The 20,944-nt window shown below is 41.6% G+C and overlaps 1 protein-coding gene across 1 annotated transcript; it reads right to left on the bottom strand.

The window, feature by feature from the left end:
- Window positions 1-34: 34 nt before the first annotated feature.
- C3H6orf163 (chromosome 3 C6orf163 homolog) lies at window positions 35-20,679 on the bottom strand. Its single transcript, XM_065401405.1, has 5 exons — window positions 20,532-20,679; window positions 11,741-11,835; window positions 8,872-8,979; window positions 2,219-2,421; window positions 35-527 (listed from the first exon to the last, which is right to left on the bottom strand). The coding sequence occupies exons 1-5, from the start codon at window positions 20,677-20,679 to the stop codon at window positions 35-37; spliced, it is 1,047 nt and encodes a 348-aa protein (XP_065257477.1).
- Between the last annotated feature and the right edge of the window lie 265 nt (window positions 20,680-20,944).

Raw genomic sequence — 20,944 nt, 5'->3', positions numbered from 1 at the left:
AGTGAACAGAAATTGATTTATTTTTCAGCATTACCTACTGGAAGTACTGATCTGCACTTGCAGTAAATCTCACACCGATCCCGTCTTTACATTCCTTGTCATTATCTGTTGCTTCCTTTTTTGTATCCCTGTGTTCAAGTCTCTTTCTGAATGGCAGGATAAAATCTGCTTGTCCTGGGGTCAGCTTAGGAAACGTAATATCAATGTAGTTTTGAAAAGATTGTCTTATTTCTTCTATTTCAGCTTCCAGGTTGTCTTTCCAAGCTGTCATGCTTCCCAGCTGTTGGGTAAGAATCTGTACTTGAGCTTCTGTCTCTCTCAGGCTGGTCGTCACTTCTCCATATATGGCCTGATGTGTTACCTCTGCTTCTTTGAGCTGTTTTTCAGCCTCCTCTTGATTCTCTTTTTGAGTGATGTCCAAGGCAACACTCATTTCATAATGTTTTTCTTTTTTTAATTGATCCAGGTTCTTCTGATGTATTTCGTTAGCCAATATCCCAGCTTCCTGGAGTTGCTCTGTGTACTTTCTGTTAAAAAGTTAATTGATTTGTAAAGTAACTTTGATAGGTTTAATACATTATGAATGATTATTAAAGATTACTTAAAGTTTATTCACTGTACAATTATAAAGTTTCTGATTTTGTTTCAAATATAAGTGAAGTTATAACATGAAGTAAAATTATTACAGGACTAAAGCAAGATAACAGAAAGACTGTAGGGCCAGATCCTCTGATACTGTAAATCAGCATAGCTCCACTGGCTTAAATGGAGCTATACTGATTTATACCAGTGGAAGATCAGTTCCAGTATGTATACCAAATGGTATTATTTTAATGGTGCATGTGTCAAGGTGAAAAGTGTTACAATACTTAAAATAAATGTAAAATTAAACAAATAAAGTGTGTGGGGGGGGGGGGGGGGGAGGGAAGAACATGAAGAATCAGTTTGGTATTCTGTATTTTAACTTTAAATAAATTTTTTATAGTGCTGTCCCAAATTGGAATGTTTTCGTGAATTGGGGCTAAATATTGATTTGTAGCCTGGAAATGTACTTCTAATTTTTGTTTAAGTTTTATCAAACACATCTGTGTTCAGTACAACTACTAAAATAAGACAAGAAAAAGTATAAAATATATATATAACAGTGCCCAAACACAGTGAATGCAATTCAGCAAAGCTGGCTCAGGGAAGTATAAAGGGTATCCCCATGGTACGCTCAGCGTCAGCCAAGTCCATTGTGCCAAAGGGGAAATTCTCCCAGCTGTTCCACTTTGCGGAGGAGTTTTAATTTTCACCAGGTCCCATAGGAACTCAGCTGACAGGAGAATCAGAAGATACCAGCTAAGATGATGTAGTAGTCTGTGGAAAAAAGGACTGCAGGACTGGGCCCTGTTTTCATTGTGAGAATGAAAACATTACATAATGTCAACTCAGTGTGGATCTATTCTGAAAAATGGCTGTTTAAAAAGGGAACATTCTTACCCAACAGATCTGCTCTCTGTGAGTTTTTAGAATTACTTCTGACATTAGTGACAAAAGTAAATCTTACTACTCTCTAATCTTATGGGAGAGGGAGCAGGATATTATTAAGTATCGAACACTGTTAAACATAATTAACTAAATTCCACTTGTAGGGCCAGCTGTTGCCCTCAGTTTAACCTGTAAAATCCCATTCCATTTAAATGAAGACAATGGGTTTTGTACAGTGTAAGTGAGGGCAGAATTTGACCTGCTAAATCTTTATTTGTGGTGATGACACATAAAGAACAAAGCTTGACTTTCAGGTCCCAGGTTAAGTTTGTGGTGCTGGCAATTAGAAAAAAAAAAATTGTTGCTTCTACCCTAAGTAAATTTGATGTGAAATTGTGAAATGCAATAAGCCTGAAAGCCCACAATGCTAATTTCAGTCACTTTTCAGAGTGAAGTCACCTTTTGAATTTCAGGTATTAAATATTTTTAAAATATATTGATCTGTTTTTTGAAAGTCGGGAATGATCAACCTTGATGTACTCAAGTCTTGTTTCTTTAGTTACATGTTTCAGTATATTTTGTATGAATTCCATAGGTAGAATTCTAGTTAGGATATCAGTGCTTAGAAGATGAAGATGGGGTGCCACAGAAAACCCTTAGGATATTTTGCTTACTGTTGGTGTATGCATTTTTGCTTATTGTTATAAAAATGGATGAACAGTTAAACTTTAGAAAATGGCAAGAATACTTTTGCTGCTTGGCCATTGCTTGGGATGCTGTCTGCCTCTCCTGTCTTCTGGCGTCAGCTACAGCGTGCATCTTTTCCAAAGCACACTCCATCAGGATGCGCTGAAGTTTGTGAGCCATGCGCTGCTCTGCAGCTTCAGATTCCCTCTTCAGCTCATCTTCCAGGTACCGCTGCATCTCTCTCTTCATTTTTATCACTGCTTCCTTAAGAAACATTTAAATAGTGAATAAAAATTTATTGTTCAATCCCCGTTTTTAAAGAAAAAACAAGCTCAGAGGAAGAACAGCATTTCAATAGATCATTAAAGGAAAATTACAGTGAGTTGTTATGCCTTAGATTAGGGGTGGTCACTGGTCAGAGTTAGGTCAGCAGGTCAAATGCAGCCTGTGGTCACCCTTAGTTTAATACAGAGGTGTAGACTGCAGGTCTACTAGCCAAATCTTCATAATGAAGATAAGGACAGCTGAAATCTGTGATCATTGAAATCAGATGTGGCCCTTGTTGCCAGTGTAGCCTTTTGTTGGTCAAAGTTTGGGTGTCCTTGCCTCTTTAACAGCTCCCTAAATAATTACAGGTAAGAATCTATATAGTAAAAATAAAATGTCAGAGCTAGTTTTAGAAAACTGTAAATATTTCAGTATCTCTATGATTGTGAATGGTGTTGGTGTCTCCCAGTGAGAGGTGCCATTTTATTACAACATACTACTATATGTATAGAATTTAGTATAATGAGTTGGACCATCCCCCTCAACCCTGCGGAGAGGTCTTCTCAAGATTCAGTGAAAGGGGAGGAGGGAGGAAATGAGATGACTCTGACTGATTCGTATCCATCTCCTCCCCACGTTCAAAGGGTGACAGTGGTACAGCTGCATTTTTTGCATTCTCTGTGCACAGATCTCAGGGAAATGATTGGGCTCAGAGTATAGGAACAAAATTCATCATAGAAAACACAACAAAAGGTAGGAAACTTTCAGACTTGTTGTAAAGTCAAATTTGTGCTTACGCTAACAGTAGTTAAATAGCTGTAATGCTTTTATGTTTATTAGCTGATGCTGGAATTCAGATTTACCCAATGAAAGACAATCAGTACCTCACCACACACATTTTCCCTTCCATATGTATTGCCACATATGCAAACACAGACCTTGTACTAAACCCTTCCCTTAGCTCCCCAAACACTCACTTCATGTCTTTGTCCTCAAAAGACTGCAGTAATGGACCCTCCTCCATATTCCCCAAGCCCCTAATTCAGACTTCCCTCTTACTTGCAATGGCATTCAACCCTATTCCAGCTCCCAAGGGTCCCCATTATCCATCTAGATCCTCCTGTGAGCCTCTCTCTCAACTACACAAAGCAAACCACTCCGGTTCTTCTTAACCTCCCACTAAAACCCAGACCTTGTTCTGCGCCTCCATTCTCCGGCATATTAGGGTTCTCTATCTGAGGCCTGGTCTACACTAGGCTTTTATGTCGAATTTAGCGCCGTTACATCGAATTAACCCTGCACCCGTCCACACCACGAAGCTATTTAGTTCGACATAGAGCTCTCTTAAATTCGACTTCTGTACTCCTCCAAAACGAGAGGAGTAGCGCTAAATTCGAAATGGCCATATCGAATTAGGCTAGGTGTGGATGGAAATCGACGGTAATAGCTCCGGGAGCTATCCCACAGTGCACCACTCTGTTGACGCTCTGGACAGCAGTCCGAGCTCGGATGCTCTGATCAGCCACACAGGAAAAGCCCCGGGAAAATTTGAATTCCTTTTCCTGTCTGGGCAGTTTGAATCTCATTCCCTGTTTGGACAGCGTGGCGAGCTCAGCAGCACTGGCAACGATGCAGAGCTCTCCAGCAGAGATGGCCGTGCAATCTAATAGAAGGAGGGCCCCAGCATGGACTGACCGGGAAGTCTTGGATCTCATCGCTGTGTGGGGCGATGAGTCCATGCTTTCAGAGCTGCGCTCCAAAAGACGGAATGCAAAGATCTACGAGAAGATCTCTAAAGCCATGGCAGAGAGAGGATACAGCCGGGATGCAACGCAGTGCCGCGTGAAAATCAAGGAGCTGAGACAAGGCTACCAAAAAACCAAAGAGGCAAACGGACGCTCCGGATCCCATCCCCACACATCCCGTTTCTACGAGGCACTGCATTCCATCCTAGGTGCGGCCGCCACCACTACCCCACCACTGACCGTGGACTCTGAGGATGGGATATTGTCCGCGGCAGGTTCCTCGTCGGACATGTTAGCGGACGGGGAAGATGAAGAAGGAGATGAGGAGGACGAGGCAGTCAACAGCGCTGGCACCGCTGATTTCCCCGACAGCCAGGATCTCTTCATCACCCTTACCGAGATCCCCTACCAACCGTCCCCATCCCTTACCCCGGAGACAGAATCAGGGGAAGGATCAAGCAGTAAGTGCTTTAAATATCTAAACATTTATTTTTACAAGAACTGAAATATTTATAATATTAACAATGGCTGTTTCTTAAAGTGCTTAAATATGTAAACAATTATCTGCAAAAAAACTGGAATATTTACAATAGTAACAAAGGGTTTTTCATGATTTGTCTGCCTTAGGCTCTTCACAATTTAGTCCCAAGTATTTAAATTTTTTTTTACAATGTCCGGTAAGTCATGATTATGCTGCCCAAGACGCTCCACTCTTTAGTCCCAGTGCACCTACGCGAAAATCCGGTCAATATGGCCGGGGATGGAGGCAAAATCCTCATAGGAGAACTCCTCGTAGGTCTCATGAAGGTACATTTCCAGCCTGTTCATCAGGTTCCTGGGTAGGGCGATCTTATTGGGCCCTCCGTGGTAGGACACGTTACCGCGCCACGACACCATCAGATACTCTGGTATCATTGCCCTGCAGAGCATAGCGGCAAACGGCCCTGGTTTCTGAAGGCTTTCTCGAAACATCCTTTCCCTCTGGGACTCCGAGATCCTCAGCAGGGTGATGTCGCTCATTACGCCCTGCTTTGAATTAGGGAGGGGAATGTTAGTATTGGGACTGCTTTACAGCCACGCGGTGGAGGGAGAGGGGCAGCATACAGGGATCTTTCCCTGGAACAGCCGCGAGGGGGTGGGACAGGGGCATAGTTCATGCTGTCCTGATTGCTGGCAGCAGAGACTGGCATTGCTTTCAATGTGAAAGGAGGCCAGTGCTACTAGTACAGTTTTAAGCAGCCAGAAGTCTACGGCTTACCATGATTGCACGCTACAGAAGTTCAGGTGTCCTGCCACGCTTCTCAGATAACTGCAAGACCACTGCAGGACCCCAGGCACTGAAGGCGAGGGCCGAAAATTCGACCTTGTCCTGAGTGCGCATGTGAGAGGTGCAGTTAACATAATATTTATAATATTAACAGCCATTGTTAATATTATAAATATTATAAATATTTCAGTTCTTGTAAAAATAAATGTTTAGATATTTAAAGCACTTACTGCTTGATCCTTCCCCTGATTCTGTCTCCGGGGTAAGGGATGGGGACGGTTGGTAGGGGATCTCGGTAAGGGTGATGAAGAGATCCTGGCTGTCGGGGAAATCAGCGGTGCCAGCGCTGTCGACTGCCTCGTCCTCCTCATCTCCTTCTTCATCTTCCCCGTCCGCTAACATGTCCGACGAGGAACCTGCCGCGGACAATATCCCATCCTCAGAGTCCACGGTCAGTGGTGGGGTAGTGGTGGCGGCCGCACCTAGGATGGAATGCAGTGCCTCGTAGAAACGGGATGTGTGGGGATGGGATCCGGAGCGTCCGTTTGCCTCTTTGGTTTTTTGGTAGCCTTGTCTCAGCTCCTTGATTTTCACGCGGCACTGCGTTGCATCCCGGCTGTATCCTCTCTCTGCCATGGCTTTAGAGATCTTCTCGTAGATCTTTGCATTCCGTCTTTTGGAGCGCAGCTCTGAAAGCACGGACTCATCGCCCCACACAGCGATGAGATCCAAGACTTCCCGATCAGTCCATGCTGGGGCCCTCCTTCTATTAGATTGCACGGCCATCTCTGCTGGAGAGCTCTGCATCGTTGCCAGTGCTGCTGAGCTCGCCATGCTGTCCAAACAGGGAATGAGATTCAAACTGCCCAGACAGGAAAAGGAATTCAAATTTTCCCGGGGCTTTTCCTGTGTGGCTGATCAGAGCATCCGAGCTCGGACTGCTGTCCAGAGCGTCAACAGAGTGGTGCACTGTGGGATAGCTCCCGGAGCTATTACCGTCGATTTCCATCCACACCTAGCCTAATTCGATATGGCCATTTCGAATTTAGCGCTACTCCTCTCGTTTTGGAGGAGTACAGAAGTCGAATTTAAGAGAGCTCTATGTCGAACTAAATAGCTTCGTGGTGTGGACGGGTGCAGGGTTAATTCGATGTAACGGCGCTAAATTCGACATAAAAGCCTAGTGTAGACCAGGCCATTACTCCATGCCTTTTCTGCCTAAGACACAAGAATGTCCTCCAGTGCCTCCTGAACTCCCACTGCAGCTCAAGACTACTCCCCCTCCTCACAAGGGCCAGGGCAGAGTCTTGCTTGATGACAGGGTTTTTTGGAGAGGTGGACAAGGGGGCAGAGCACTGTATGCGTCAGAATGTTCAACACCCTCCCCTCACGAAGCAAGACATTGATAATTCTGGTAAGAAAAGGCATGGAAGTACTAAGCAGATTGGATGGGCAGGGGATGGAATCAAATGTGGCCCATTTCAGGGAACTCAGGAAATCACAGACACTCTCATTAGAGGCCATATCACATCCAGCCAAGGTACATTCAGTTAGCTTATAGCCTCACTATTTTCACAAAGAATAAACTTGATTCGTTCATTTGGAGGAACCACTAATGGAGGCAAGGCAATCTGAATGCACTATCATGAGTTCAGATGGCTGGTTCTTTGGAGTATCTCTGATGAAGGACAAGTAAAGCTTTGAGGTGTTTGTTGTAGCTCTTGTGCACATTTACATAAAATCCTTGCACTGAAGACAACTGTATTCTGTAGTCTCATGTACACTGGCAGTTTGACCATTGCTGACAACAGTTACCAGCACTGGCATCTGTTGTACAGGTGCTGAAAACTGTTTAACCATTACTCTAGAGAGAACAGAGCCATTTCAGCATCGTTCCAAAAAGTGTTTTTGAGGTTGCTGGTGCTGAAAAACTGTTTTGTCCCAGCTACATTAACTCTTAAAACATTTTCAGCACCCATTCAGTGGGACCTGCTACTGTCAGCCATTGCTGTCAGTCAGTTTGCTTAAACAGGGCTTAAATGAATCCCCGGTCATATACTCTCCTCTCCAATTTTCTGCCCATCTGGTTCAAAACCCAGAGGTTATTGTTAAACAACTGTTAGGTTAACCCCAAAAAAGCAAACAAATTACCAAACTTAAAATACTTTAGAACCACGTGGAATATATCTTCCCTTTGTTGTAGTTTATCTCCTTTCTTGTGGTTTATATGCTGAGCGGCATGTCTTGTGTCCAGGGTTTGTTATGATTTTTGTATTTGCAACCATTTTGTTGGTGCAAACAGCACATATTAATGTCCTTATATACCCAAGTCCACAAAAATCCTTAATAAAACTTGAGGCTAGTGAGTGAATTGTGATACATCAGGAATCCTGAGATTCTGCAACCTATAGTGGATGCTATAAGAGCTGGAGACAAAGCTTTCTTGGGGGCCAGCCCAAAACTGGAGTGAACTCCAACAGGAACAAAGGACCATCTCAGACCTCACCATATTCCATTCAGTGCAAGACATATTCTTTTGACCTTCCTTCTCTAACATCAACACACAACAAAACTGCACTCCACTGCACACACTTCTCCCACTGGGGAGAGAATGTGACACAGATGATGGTCCTGTTGCTTAATGCAATATTGGAAAGCCCTCAGATACTTCAGTGATATAAAAACCTATAGAATAGAATAGAATAAAATGCTGTAGAAGCTTAATTGCTGTTTGTAGTTTTCTTCCTTTGTATTTATATTTGTGTTTGCATCTTTTATCAGATATTCCAGCATGCACATTAAGCATGTTGTTGAGTCTATACAATAAAACATAATTTGCATGCTTAGTTTAGAGGTGTATGTATAGATAGATAGATAGACTTACAGTAGTATACTTCTAATTTTTATTTTTTAAATTTAGGCTCCAGTTCAGCAAACCATTTAAACACCTGCTTAGCTTTGGTATTAAAGGATTTTAAGAATGTGCTGAAAGTTAATCCCATCTTTAACTGCTGTGCTGAATAGAAATTGCCCTAAGCAGGTGCTTAAAGTTAAGCATGTGCTCAAGCAGTTTGCTGAACTGGGGCCTTATAGGGCATCTGTCACAAAACAACTAAGTTTCATACAATAAAAAGGAAAGTATAGAATGCTAAAAACCAATCAGAAAGAACTAGCTAATCCAAGTATCTGACCAGACAGAACCAAATAATCTGGCATAAGGAAAAATGCAGTGATCCTCAAGGCAAGCTACCCCATCAAACAACAGGACTCAATTCCCAACTGATACAAAATGATAGCAGTGTACAAGCACAAATAGAACATCTTTAAACATATAGTATGACAATGTATTGTTGAGAAGGTGATTCAATTCCATAGTTGGACATTTATACAGTAAAATATTTGGTATATTAAAAATGGAAGCAAGTGACTCCAAACCTTTAGTTCTTTTTCATGCTTTTTTTTTAGGTCTTCTAAAAAACTGTTGTGTTCGGCTGTTGCCTGATCAAGGGCTTGTTCCACTGCATCTTCTTTTTCCACTTTAGCCTTAAAAAAAATAATCATAGCCTGACTGCAGTTAGCTAAAGATCTGTTTACATGGTATTCTGACTTGGATCAGAGATTATTGTAATCAATAGCTTTATTGTTTTTCATTAAAAAATTAAGACAGATAAATCTATATAGAAATGATAACATATGTGGTGTTTCGGGCTATTTGACAACATTGTTACATTGATCTTTGGAAAATTGCCGGTACAGTGATCAATATTAAAAAGTGGGCATTTGCTAACACTGTACCATACAATGGCATTGAGATACCACAGTTTTGTTACCTATTGTAAGCATAGCGGGCAACTCTGGATCTCACATAGCACTGTGTGGAAAAGGATTGGCAAATGTTGATATTTTAGTTGTGATCACTGTGTTTCAAAGGCAAATTCTGATGTAAAATTTGTTTAAATTCTTCATAATGTTAAAAATGTGCCTTGCTGAGATTAGATTTGGCAAGTTGGTCAATTGACTGATAAAATAATGTCAGTTGACGGTTCAGTTCACTGCTTATTGTTTGACCATGGTCAAATATTGTCAAATATTCCAGCAAGAATACCCTGATATAGGCGGAGGCTGACATTTTTGATTGTATCATGGTGCCATCAGTTAGCAAATTTACTTAAAGGTCTTAATCACTCATTTTACTACATGCTAATGCCACCTGTTGGGGAAAAGATGAACTAAATGAAAGTGAGCATCTTGATTGGCTGGTATCTTCTAAAACAAATATTGTTTGTATGTATATCTTTAGTTGTATACCAGGCCATCAATGTACTTGGTGGCTTACAAAACACATTAAACAAATTAAAAGACACAGTCCCTGCCCCAAAGAGCTTGCAATCTAAACTGACTAGACAAACATATAGAAATTAACTCAGAAGGGAGTAGGGGTGAGAGAGGAGGGTTTACAGTCATTAAACCTCCTCCCCCGACACAAAGAGAAAACATGGACAGCCATTAAGTTACCTGAAGAGGTGGCCTGCTGCCTACTTAGCATAAGTGCATTTAAAAATGACTTTTTTCTTTTATGGTTGCTATGTGTTTGTTTTATTTCTGTTTAATTTCATTTTTATTTTCTTTTGTAGCTGTTCAGTCTTGAATACCGTTCACATTTAAGTGCTAACCTAACATCGCTGAACTTCATTGTGTTTTGCATTTTTTCTGAGTTAAAATAACTCAGTTAAGTAATTTTTTTTTTTTTTTTAAGTAGGCATAAGTATCTAAGGCTAAGCTTATTGGAGACCATAAAGTCTTACTCTTTTCTGTTACTGTTGTATTAAATTAATGCTTTAAAATATTTTACCACTTTTGACAAAATTTGACCAGTAAGTTGACCGGTTATTTTTGGATGGTCAAATGCCCAAGTTAGTTGAGCTTGATAACTAGAGGATCATATTCATGTGCAAATTTGTGCATACAGAACCTGCTCTTGCTTACATTGGAGTCAATGGGAGTTCTGCTATTCATTGTGTGCTGGATTTGGTACTTATGCAACAACAACTGTAGAATTATTGTTGTCTGTTACATAAACAAGCATTGATAATTGGTTAAAAATAAATGTAGTATTAAAAAAATATTTAACCTGTAGACTGCGTGTTCTTTCCAGTATTTCTAGATTTAAAGTAAAAAATGAACTGGCAGATGAAGATGAACTGATATTAACTATCAGTTCAAACATAGATGGCACCTGACTTGCTTTTGGGAGTGGCTGGGAGTGAGCGCCAGGAGCTCCTGAGAAGTAGGAGGGGGCCACCGGTGCCCGGATCATGGCCCCACCCCCTGTTCTGCCCCGAGGTCCCGCCCCTGCTCAGTCTCCTCCCCATGAGGCTGCTCCTGCACTAGGGGTGCTGGAACAATTTGCATAGCAGGGGTGCTGAGAGCCATTGAACCAAACTGTAAACCCTTCATATAATGGAAAGCATTTCAAGCCATGGAGTGCGGCAGCACCCCCACACACACACACTCTTAGTTCCAGCACCTACACGCCACCTCTGCTCTGCTCTGCCCTGAGGTCCCGCTCCTGCTTGGCCTCTTCCCCTGAGGTTCTGCCTCCACCCTGCCTCTTCCCACCCCTGCTCCACCTCTTCCCCTAAGGCCCACCTCTGCCCGCTCCTCTCCGCCCCCGAGGCCCCCTGCCTGCCACTTACTCCTCTGCGCCCCCTCCTTTGAGGCCCCCTGCCTGCTGCATGCTCCTCTCTGCCCCCTCTCCCGAGGCCCCCTGCCTGCCCACCGCTCGTTTCTGCCCTGTCCCCCAAACCCCTGCCTGCCACTCACTCCTCTCTGCCCCCTCCTTTGACAATCCCCTGCCCACTGCTTGCTCCTTTCTGCCCCCTCCTGCCTTAAGGGCAAGCGATGGGGCGAGAGGGGGTGTAGAGGAGTGAGCAGAGGGTGGGGCCTTGGGGGAAGAGGTGGAGCGGGGGCGGTAAGAGGAGTGGCGGGGGCGAGGCCATGGGGGAAGAGGCCAAGCAGGGCAGGGCCTCTGGGCAGAGCATGGGCGGGGCCATGGTCTGGGCACCGGTGGCCCCCCACTTCTCAGGAAGTTCCAGCGACAGCGCTCCAAAGGCGTGGGCATGCCTCCAAAGGGAGGTGTACCGCATCTGACATTTTTTGGCCCGTTTGGGGAGGCTTAGCTCTCCAAGCCTCTTATACCTGCCGCCCATGAGCTCAAAGGAATTTATCCACAATTTGCATGCTACAACACAGATTCCATAATTATAAATGTTAATTTCAATGATAGTAGTGTAACTTAATTTACCTGAAACCATAGTTCGGCTTTAACTTTTTCAATCCGTTCTTTTACTTCTAATTCCTTTTTTTCACATTGTTCTTGTTGAAGATCTGCCCCGAGCTCTATGTATATTCAACAGAAATGGATCATGTGCAACATGTTACAAGTATAAAGCAACTAAACTGTCTCCTGCCCATTTGCTTGATTTGATATTTTTAAAAAAATAAAAAAGATACACAATGTGAATCCTCACTGCAGACAGTATTTATAATGTAAATATTGTTAATACAGTGTCTTAAGTGAATGCACTGCTTTAAAAACAAGGACTCTGCTCAAGGAGCATACAGTCTAGGGACCTGATCTTATGAGGTGCTGTGGACCCACAATTCCATTGATTGATGGCTATTTGGTGACCTATATGAAATAAATTTGGTGGTCTTAGTCTATTTCCTAGCAAACAAATGTTGACTTCACCCAGTCTACCACAACAGCTGGCACTAATTCTCTCCATTGTTAGCCCACACAGTAGAAATAAGTGCTGAGTAGGCATTTGGACTAAACTGCCATCTCAATCCAGAAGTTAATCTCTTCAAAACAGAATTAAGGCACATTGATGGGGCAGTTTGGAGAGTCGACACTGTCACTACAAATGTTGTATCCATTTTGTGGATAATAGAGGCTGCCAACTCCAGGGTTGTCTAGCTCAGTACCTTTCAACAGCATCAAGTTTACTATAGCCATGCTAGTTTGGAACCATGTGTATCAATATGTGCACCAAGGGTAACAACCACTCTACCAGAAGGACACATATAGGCCAAATCCACTCAAGCCACATCTACACTATGGGGATTATAGGGACATAGCTATGGTGCCATAGCTATGCTGGCATAACCCCACAGTGTAGACATAGCCTACAGTGAGGGGCAGCTGATTCTGTCACTAGAAATACCACCTCACCAAGCAATGGCGGATAGATCAACAAAAGCATTCTTCCATTGACCTAGCTGCGTCTCCACCGGGGATTAAGTTGGCATAGCTATGATGCTCGGGTGGGGAGTGGAGGTTGATTTTTCACATCCCTGAGCACTACAGCTATGTTGACTTAAATTTTAAATGTAGATCAGACCTTAGGTTTTTTTTTCTTTTCCCTGCCTATCATCAAACCTGGGACTGTTGATGTCTTAAAAGAAGTAGTATGTGAGTACATAGTTTAGTAACGTATGGTTAATAAGAAATCATACTTATGATGTAATTTGTAGTTTCTGACTACTTTGGTGCAACTATTCTCCATTAATTGAATTTCACACAAGATACCATTTTTTATACTGAGAATACCGAGTTTTGAAAATTATCTTATCTTTTTCTTGCCTATGTGGGGAAAAGCCCAACAGGGGATACATGTCTGATATACTATGCTATAAAGAGTAGTATAGTGTACTGAAACTTGCTATAAGGAGGCACATTTTCATGACTGGCACATACATTAGGCATATAATTGCGCTAAACTAGCTGCGATAATAATTCTGTTAATAAGCTTCACATAAATATGAGTGTGAATCTATGAAGGCAGTATATACAAAGAACACGAGTGAATGACAAGTAACCGGCTTAGAGAGAGACAGAGTGGGTGAGGTAATATCTTTTATTGGACCAACTTCTGTTGGTGAGAGAGACAAGCTTTCAAGCTTACACGCTCTTCTTCAGGTCTGTGAAACATACTGTCACAGCTAAATACAAGATGGAACAGATGGTTTAGCATAAGTAGTTAACACATTTCAGGGACAATTCAAAGTGAAATGGCCCGTTAACACACCTTCAGTCATCAGGTCGGGGAGGGACCGGGGAAGGAAGTGGGTGGAGGCAGTTAGGAGGGGGGTTGTTAGTGGGTTACAGATTGTTGTAATAAGCCAAAAAATCCAGTGTCTCTATTCAGTCCATGATTTTTGTCTAGCAAAGTTATGAATTTAAACTCCCAGGCTCATCTTTTGAAAGTATTGTGCATGTTTCCTTTGAGGATGATAGGTCAGATATAGAATGATTGCTTTGTGAAAAGTGTTCACCCACAGGTGATATGGTGTGTTTTTGGCTTTTATCATTTTTCTGTGTTACTTCATTTGAGAGCATAGTGATTGTCTGGTTTCACCCATATAGCTGTTATTGGGACATTTACTGTACTGGATGAGGTACAGCACATGTTGTCATAGGCATGTGTAAGGACCCATGGATCTTGAATGGTGCATTGTGGGGGGTGTTGATCATTGCATCAGTGGAGATATGTCTGCAGGTTTTGCATCTGTTGTTCTGGTAGAGTCTGATGCCACTTTGAGTTGGTGTATCCTGGTCGGTGGGGAGGTTGATTCTGATGGTAAGCTTGGAGAGGTTGGGGAGTTGTTCGAAGGCCAGAAGAGGCGGGTTCTGGAAAGATTTATTTCAGGATGGGGTCCCCCTAGAGTATGGGTTGTAGATGTTTGATGATACTCCATAGGGGTTCCAGTGTGAGGTGGTAGGTGACAACTAGGGGTGTTTTAGCGTGGTCAGAGGGGGTGAGGATGTGAGTGATGAGGAGATGCCTGATCTTCCAGTTAGTCAGAGTGCAGGTGACCTGGCAGCTACTGCAGCATCTATACCTCCATCTCAAATGGATGTAACCATGCACATTCCTGAAGAAAAGTGCAGATCAGAGAAGAGTATAGTGAAGGTGCAAGAAACAGCCGCTGCTGAGTTTAGTTCCTTAAGTCTAGATGATCCAGGACTGCGGACCCACTTGAGCAGTAGCCTGAGGGACTTCCTTGTACTGCATTGGGCCACAGCAAGTGAAAAACTTCATGTTCCCCAAAGACAATGAAAATAGAAGTTTCCATCCAACACATTACTAGCGTGAAATCCCCAATGGTGACAAAGTGGAGAGGCCAGGGCTTATATACGCAAAAACCCAAAATGCTGCATACTGTTTTTGTTGCAAACTCTTCCAGTCTAATGTTCCAGCCACATTGGGTTCTACAGGAACAAAGGACTGGAAAAATCTGGCTATAAATCTGGCATGCCATAAGAAGGCAGCAAATCACCAGAGAACATTCCAGAGGTGGAAAGAACTTGAGATGAGACTAAGTTTAAAGGCCACCATAGATGATCAGCATCAAGAGAAGATTGCATCAGAGTCTCTTTACTGGCAAAATGTTCTGAAAAGGCTCATTGCCATTGTGAGAATGCTTGCTACCCAAAACCTAGCACTGTGTGGCACTTCAGATCAGCTGTATGTGCCAAACAATGGAAACTTCCTTAAAATTGTGGAGCTGATGGCTGAGTTTGATGCTGTACTCCAGGAGCATCGAAGAAGAGTCGCCGTCCAAGAAATGTACACACACCACTACCTTGGAAAAACAATTCAAAATGAGATCATACAGTTACTGGCAACAAAAGTCAAACAGAAGATTGTGGCAGATCTGAAGTCAGCAAGATATTACTCTGTTATTCTGGACTGCACACCTGACATCAGCCATATGGAACAAATGACTTTAATGGCGAGTTTGGTAACAACAACAGAACCAAGTGAAAATGTCCCTGCAATGGTGACTGTCAGAGAGCATTTTCTAGAATTTATTGACATTGATGATACTACAGGAGCTGGTATGACAAATGTGCTTCTTAAAAAGCTGGACGATACGGGAATTGCGATAGCTGACCTGAGAGGACAGGACTACGATAATGGTGCCAACATGAGAGGAAAGAACAGAGGAGTGCAGACACGGATCCAAGAGTTAAACCCTCGAGCTTTTTTTGTCCCATGCAGTTCTCATTCATTAAACTTGGTGGTCAGTGATGCAGCATCAGCTTCTAGTGAGGCTGCTGAATTTTTTAATGTAATTCAAAGCATCTATGTATTTTTCTCTGCATCAACTCATCGATGGCAAATTTTGAAGCAACATCTGGGAACATCCTCTCTGACACTGAAACCACTGAGTGCCACACGATGGGAAAGTCGAGTGGAGGCGATAAAGCCTATCAAACACCAAATTGGGAAGATAGTTGCCATTATGGAGGATAATGCTATGACAGGAACTGTTCATGGGAGAACAGTGGCAGAGGGAAATGGAATCACCAGAAACATACATAACTTCAAATTTGTGTGTGGCTTAGTGTTGTGGCATGACATACTGTTTGAAATAAATATTGTAAGCAAGAGACTCCAAGGTGTTGACCTTGATATATCTGGAGCAATGGAACAACTGGACAAAGCAAAGTCATACCTACAGTCTTACTGGTCAGATGAGGGATTTCAAAACATTCTGAAGAGTGCACAGAAGTTGGCAGAGGAACTTCACACTGAAGCTATTTTCCCACCCATTCAAGAATACAAGAGTCACCGAAGAAGAAGACATTTTGATTACGAGGCATGGGATAATCCCATAAGAGACCCCAAACAACAATTCAAAGTTGAATTCTTTAACCAGGTGCTAGATTGTGCAATACAGTCAGTTGAAGAACGTTTCATGCAGCTCAAGGAACACAGCAGTATATTTGGGATGTTGTATGATATTCCAAAACTCCTCACTATACTTGAAGAAGACCTACTCCAGCAATGCAGGGCACTAGAGACAGTGTTGACACATGATGACATGCGCGATATTGATGCAAATGATTTAGGTGATGAACTGAAAGCCCTTTCAAGATACATTTCAGCAGGATCAGCTCCAAAGGCTGTTCTGGAATATATGTGCACAAATAAGATGACCACCCTCTTTCCAAATGCTTTTGTTGCTCTGCGCATACTTCTAACGCTTCCTGTAACAGTTGCCAGTGGAGAACGCAGCTTCTCCAAGCTGAAGTTAACAAAAACACATTTACGCTCCACAATGACACAGGAGAGGCTGGTTGGCCTTGCAACCATCTCAATAGAGCATGAGCTGGCCCAGACTGTGGACCTTCAGGAAGCAGTTCAAATCTTTGCAACCAAGAAAGCACAGAAAGCACCACTTTGATTATTCAAACAGATAAAAATGCCAGTGTTTTCTATGCAGACAAGAAAAGTTACATTTGCTGTTCAGGCGTTCGAAAGTTAAGTGTTACTTAAAATTTTTGAACAAGGCATTTTAAGTTGTTAGTTCTCCTTTATTGGGGTAGGTAGCAGAGCAGTACCATGAGAGGAGTAGGACAGGAAAAAGGCAGAATTGAGACCTTTCAAAGTTTTGGCCCAAGTAAGGGGTATGGAGGCATCATTTGAGCTCTCCGTCTCTGGTGCCAAAATGTTGTGGACCGGCCCTGCTTCTGGGTCTTCTACAGCCCTGAGCACACTGTTGATGCTTCAAATGTATTTTGAAAAGCAACTATCCCAAGCTCTACAAGCTATTGAATAATGACTGAAACCTCTTTGGTAACTCACATTATCGAACATAGGCAGTGTGACTCACAATACTAATATCACTGATCAAAGATCCCTGCAATAGTTAGGTATAGAAATTCTTACTTTATTGATTTACCTCAGACTCTTGCTATTAACATACTAATACTACCATACATTTTCTTTCAATTTTTAAGTTATAATTGCAGTATAATACAAAATCTGGCTATGACCTTAGAGATAGTTTATACAGTAAAAGCTTTGTTATCCGGCATGTTGGGAAAATGGGGGGTGCTGGTTAGTCAAAAATTCCGGTTAACTAAGAATTATACTTACCAATGGAATTCCAATTTTCAAAGAGTTAAAATACAATAAAATGAATAAAGTATAAAATAGTATACAGGTACTCACCAATCCAATAGTAGTACTGCACTGCAGAGTGGTTGGTTTCTTGAAGCACTTAGGTGTATACAGGTAAAGTTTTCTATACAGTAGGTTACCTTATGACACTACATATCACTATGGGCAGCGCATGGCTTACACCCAGATCACTAAAAATACACTTAACACTAAAACTATACTGAACATAATTTAATCTTTCTTTGATGATTCAGAAGGCATTTCAGGATCTTGCAGTGCCTCAGGGTCATCATTATCAACATCAATTATCATTGTAGATGTAAAAGGTGTAGGAGATTGGACTGAATCTGTACTGACCCTATGACACACTCTGGAAGCTGCTTTTTTGAATAAATCCCTGATATCAGCTTGCTTAATATTCTTCAGCCTCTTTTGCATAAAAGTAGAGTGCAGAATGTGCCATTGCATAACCTCCTGGGCAGTACAGACCCCCCCACCCCAGGTTATGCAAACCCGACTTACGCAAATCCGCACTTACGGAAAGAGTTCCATAAGCTAGAAATAGGAGGGGTTTTTTTGTTTTGGTTTTTGGGTTTTTTTGAGTAATGGTCGGGTATATGTTTCCAACTTACGCAAAATTCGAGTTACGCAAGGCGTTCTGGAACAGAATGCTTGCGTAAGTCGGGGAGCGTCTGTATAACATGGCTGCCTTTCTGCAAATTTAATTATTGTAACAAAAGCTGAAGCAGCCTTTCCCCAAGTTATTTTGTCCTCTTCACTAAAATCTTCTTCACTGTCTTTATGAGTGTCTTCACTGTCTTTATCAGTGTCTTTATGAGTGTCAGCTTCAACCCAGTCTTCTATCTCACTTACATGAAGTTTGTTGATTGGGTGTGAAGGAGTATCCTTCACCATTTAAAGAATTTGTGCTAATGTATTTTTTCTAACTTTTACTTTAAAGCCTTCAAATTCATCTTCATCAGAAGACACTTCTGCAAACATAACACTAGACCACAATTTTATCTAAGCTCTTTAATGTTTCACTTTTAACAGAATTCCAGGCACAAGCAACATTAAAAATTGCATCTTTTATGTTATAACGAGATTGAAAGTCCTGTATAGTGCCTTCATGATTGATCAGCTTTCTCAGGAAATCTCTTCTGTAATAACATTTCATATTCTGGATAATGCCCTGGTCCATAGGTTAAATCAATGCAGTAACGCTGGCAGGCAGGAAGATGGTAAAAATATTACCAGACACTAACTCCGTTTCTTGAGGGTGAGTTCTACAATTGTCGAGCAATAGAATAGCTTTGCTATCTTCAGGTAAACCTATTTTTCTAAAATGTTCTTTCACGTCAGGTACAAAAATATGATGAAACCAATCATATTAATTATGATTAATTAAAAAATTCTTTGTCCATCCATGAATTACCTTGTGCTTTGTAAACAAAAAGTAAATGTGCAACACCTTTGAAAGCTCTAGGACGATTATATTTTCCAATCACCAAAAGTTTTATTCTATGCGAGCCTGCAGCATTAGCACATGTAAGAAGGGTTAGTCTGTCTTTATTGTGCTAAAAAACAGCAGCACTAAATTCGCTTGCACCTGCTAGGGTAGAATTTGGCAAATATCGCCAAAATAGGCCAGTTTCATCAGCATTATAAATTTGTTCAGGGGACAGATCATGTTCAGCAATTAAATTTCTAAAAAATTCACAATATTTTTCTGCACTTCATGGTCAGCTGATTTTTGTTCACCGGATACATCTAGCTTTCTAATACCGTGATGAAGTTTAAAACACAAACGCCATCCTTCAGAAAATGCACATGGCTCAGTTAATTGCATTTGCTTATAAAAATCTTTTGCCTTTCAACGAGCATTGGGCCGGAGATAGGGGCACCCTCCCATCGTTTCAATGAAAACCATTCATATAAAACACTGTCTAGCTGCTCTAATTTAGGTGTATGCAGAGTATAGAGTTGTTCAACAGCTTTATTTGACTCACAACTAGCAAAAATTTGAGCAATTGTCCTTTCTGAGCCTTGATGTCGGATATCATGGACAAGTCAAAATTGTACTCTTGTATCAAAACATTCCTGTTCTTGCCCTTTTCAAGACATGTACAAATATCTATTTTCTATTTTAATGTCAACACAACTCTCTTACGCTTCTCTCCTTTGCTTTTCGCTGGTATTTTGGATGCCATAATGGTAGGGTGGCATTGATATTTTGCAATAAACATAGGACTATACCCTGAGTAATAAACCGACCGATCACAATGGCAGATACAAACAGAAAGAACAGCATTTGGCTCTTCTTGGCTAACTCGAGCGTAGTCCGGCTGCTCTTAGAAATACTTGGGTCCCGAATAGCTTCGGCATCGGTCCCAGTTACTAGATTGAAGACTTGTATTGGGAGATATCAGAAATGCTGGTTTCCAGCTGGTAAAGTGCCAGATAACACAGCTTTTCCTGTATAAGTATGCCAGAGTCCTGTCAGGAACTGTTGTTTCAGGGGCTTGTTTAGGCCCTGTACAGAGTTCTGGTAGTAAAGTGTTTAACTGTTTTTTAAAGAGTTGTACCCAGCAAAGTTGTAACGTTGTTGTGGCTAGTCATTACAGTTTTCTCTAGCATGATTTCTATTTCTCTCTTGTCTGTTTAGGGCTTGATCTAAAGTCTATTGATGTCAAGGGAGAAATTCCTGTGGACTTTGTACTGAACCCTTGTAGAGTGACAAACAAGGGCCCAGATCCTGAAACAGGAAATGACTTCAGTTTTGTATTGTAACTTTGCCTTACTAAAGAGTTTTAAAAAAAGCTTTGTCAAGCACAGTTCTTCTCAATCCTTTTAAGCCTTACTTACAACTATTTTAAAATATGCTCATACCTAGCTCTCTTTTTTGCTCCATTGTGAGCAAATCTTTAATACTTTGAGAAGAATAATTATTTGATCTGTAGTATTTGTACATATTCATGAATAAGTACATGTATCTATCTCTGACCAACCAGGAAAGGCCATTGGAAGAAGATGTGAAAGTCAAGAATAGAGGCATGTATAAGCATTTTGGATATCCCCAATTGGAGAATTACAAATGAAGCATTCAGGAAATCAACTTACCTAATATATCCCGATGCGTGTAATACCGTGTTTTGTAAGGCTTATATTCCCGAATCCGTTCAAAAGTAGCAGGTGTAGGTGGTGGTGGTATTATTTTTGAGCATACAGCACAACAAACAAAAGAGCTCAAATCTGGATTCCTAATCATGGTTGTATAAAATATTCCAGGTAGTTACTAAAATGTCCAAACTGCCCTAATCCTTGCAGACAAAATGCTTACTGTTTCTACAGAAAACATGCAGTCCAGTTAAAAGATAACATCATTCACCATTAGGATGATGTCTAAAACATTATCTGCAGGTTAAGCACAAGTGGTGAGGAGCTCAATAACATAATGTGGACTGATGATGGGAGAGGATTTATTAACTGACCTCTTACAGCCTTAAACCAACCTCATACCTAGCAACTGTTAC

This window comes from Emys orbicularis, chromosome 3 (genome assembly GCF_028017835.1).
Source record: "Emys orbicularis isolate rEmyOrb1 chromosome 3, rEmyOrb1.hap1, whole genome shotgun sequence".
Lineage (NCBI taxonomy): Eukaryota > Metazoa > Chordata > Testudines > Emydidae > Emys > Emys orbicularis.
The sequence above is the reverse complement of the archived record's forward strand: the minus strand, read 5'-3'. Positions and strand labels throughout refer to the sequence as shown.

Coding starts and splice junctions, on each gene's coding strand:
- C3H6orf163 (XM_065401405.1), bottom strand. CDS start 20,679: ATGATTAGGAATCCAGATTTGAGCTCTTTTGTTTGTTGTGCTGTATGC. Junction 8,980..11,740: donor AAGCCGAACTATGGTTTCAG/GTAAATTAAGTT, acceptor ATTTTTTTTAAG/GCTAAAGTGGAAAAAGAAGA. Junction 2,422..8,871: donor AGCATGAAAAAGAACTAAAG/GTTTGGAGTCAC, acceptor ATGTTTCTTAAG/GAAGCAGTGATAAAAATGAA.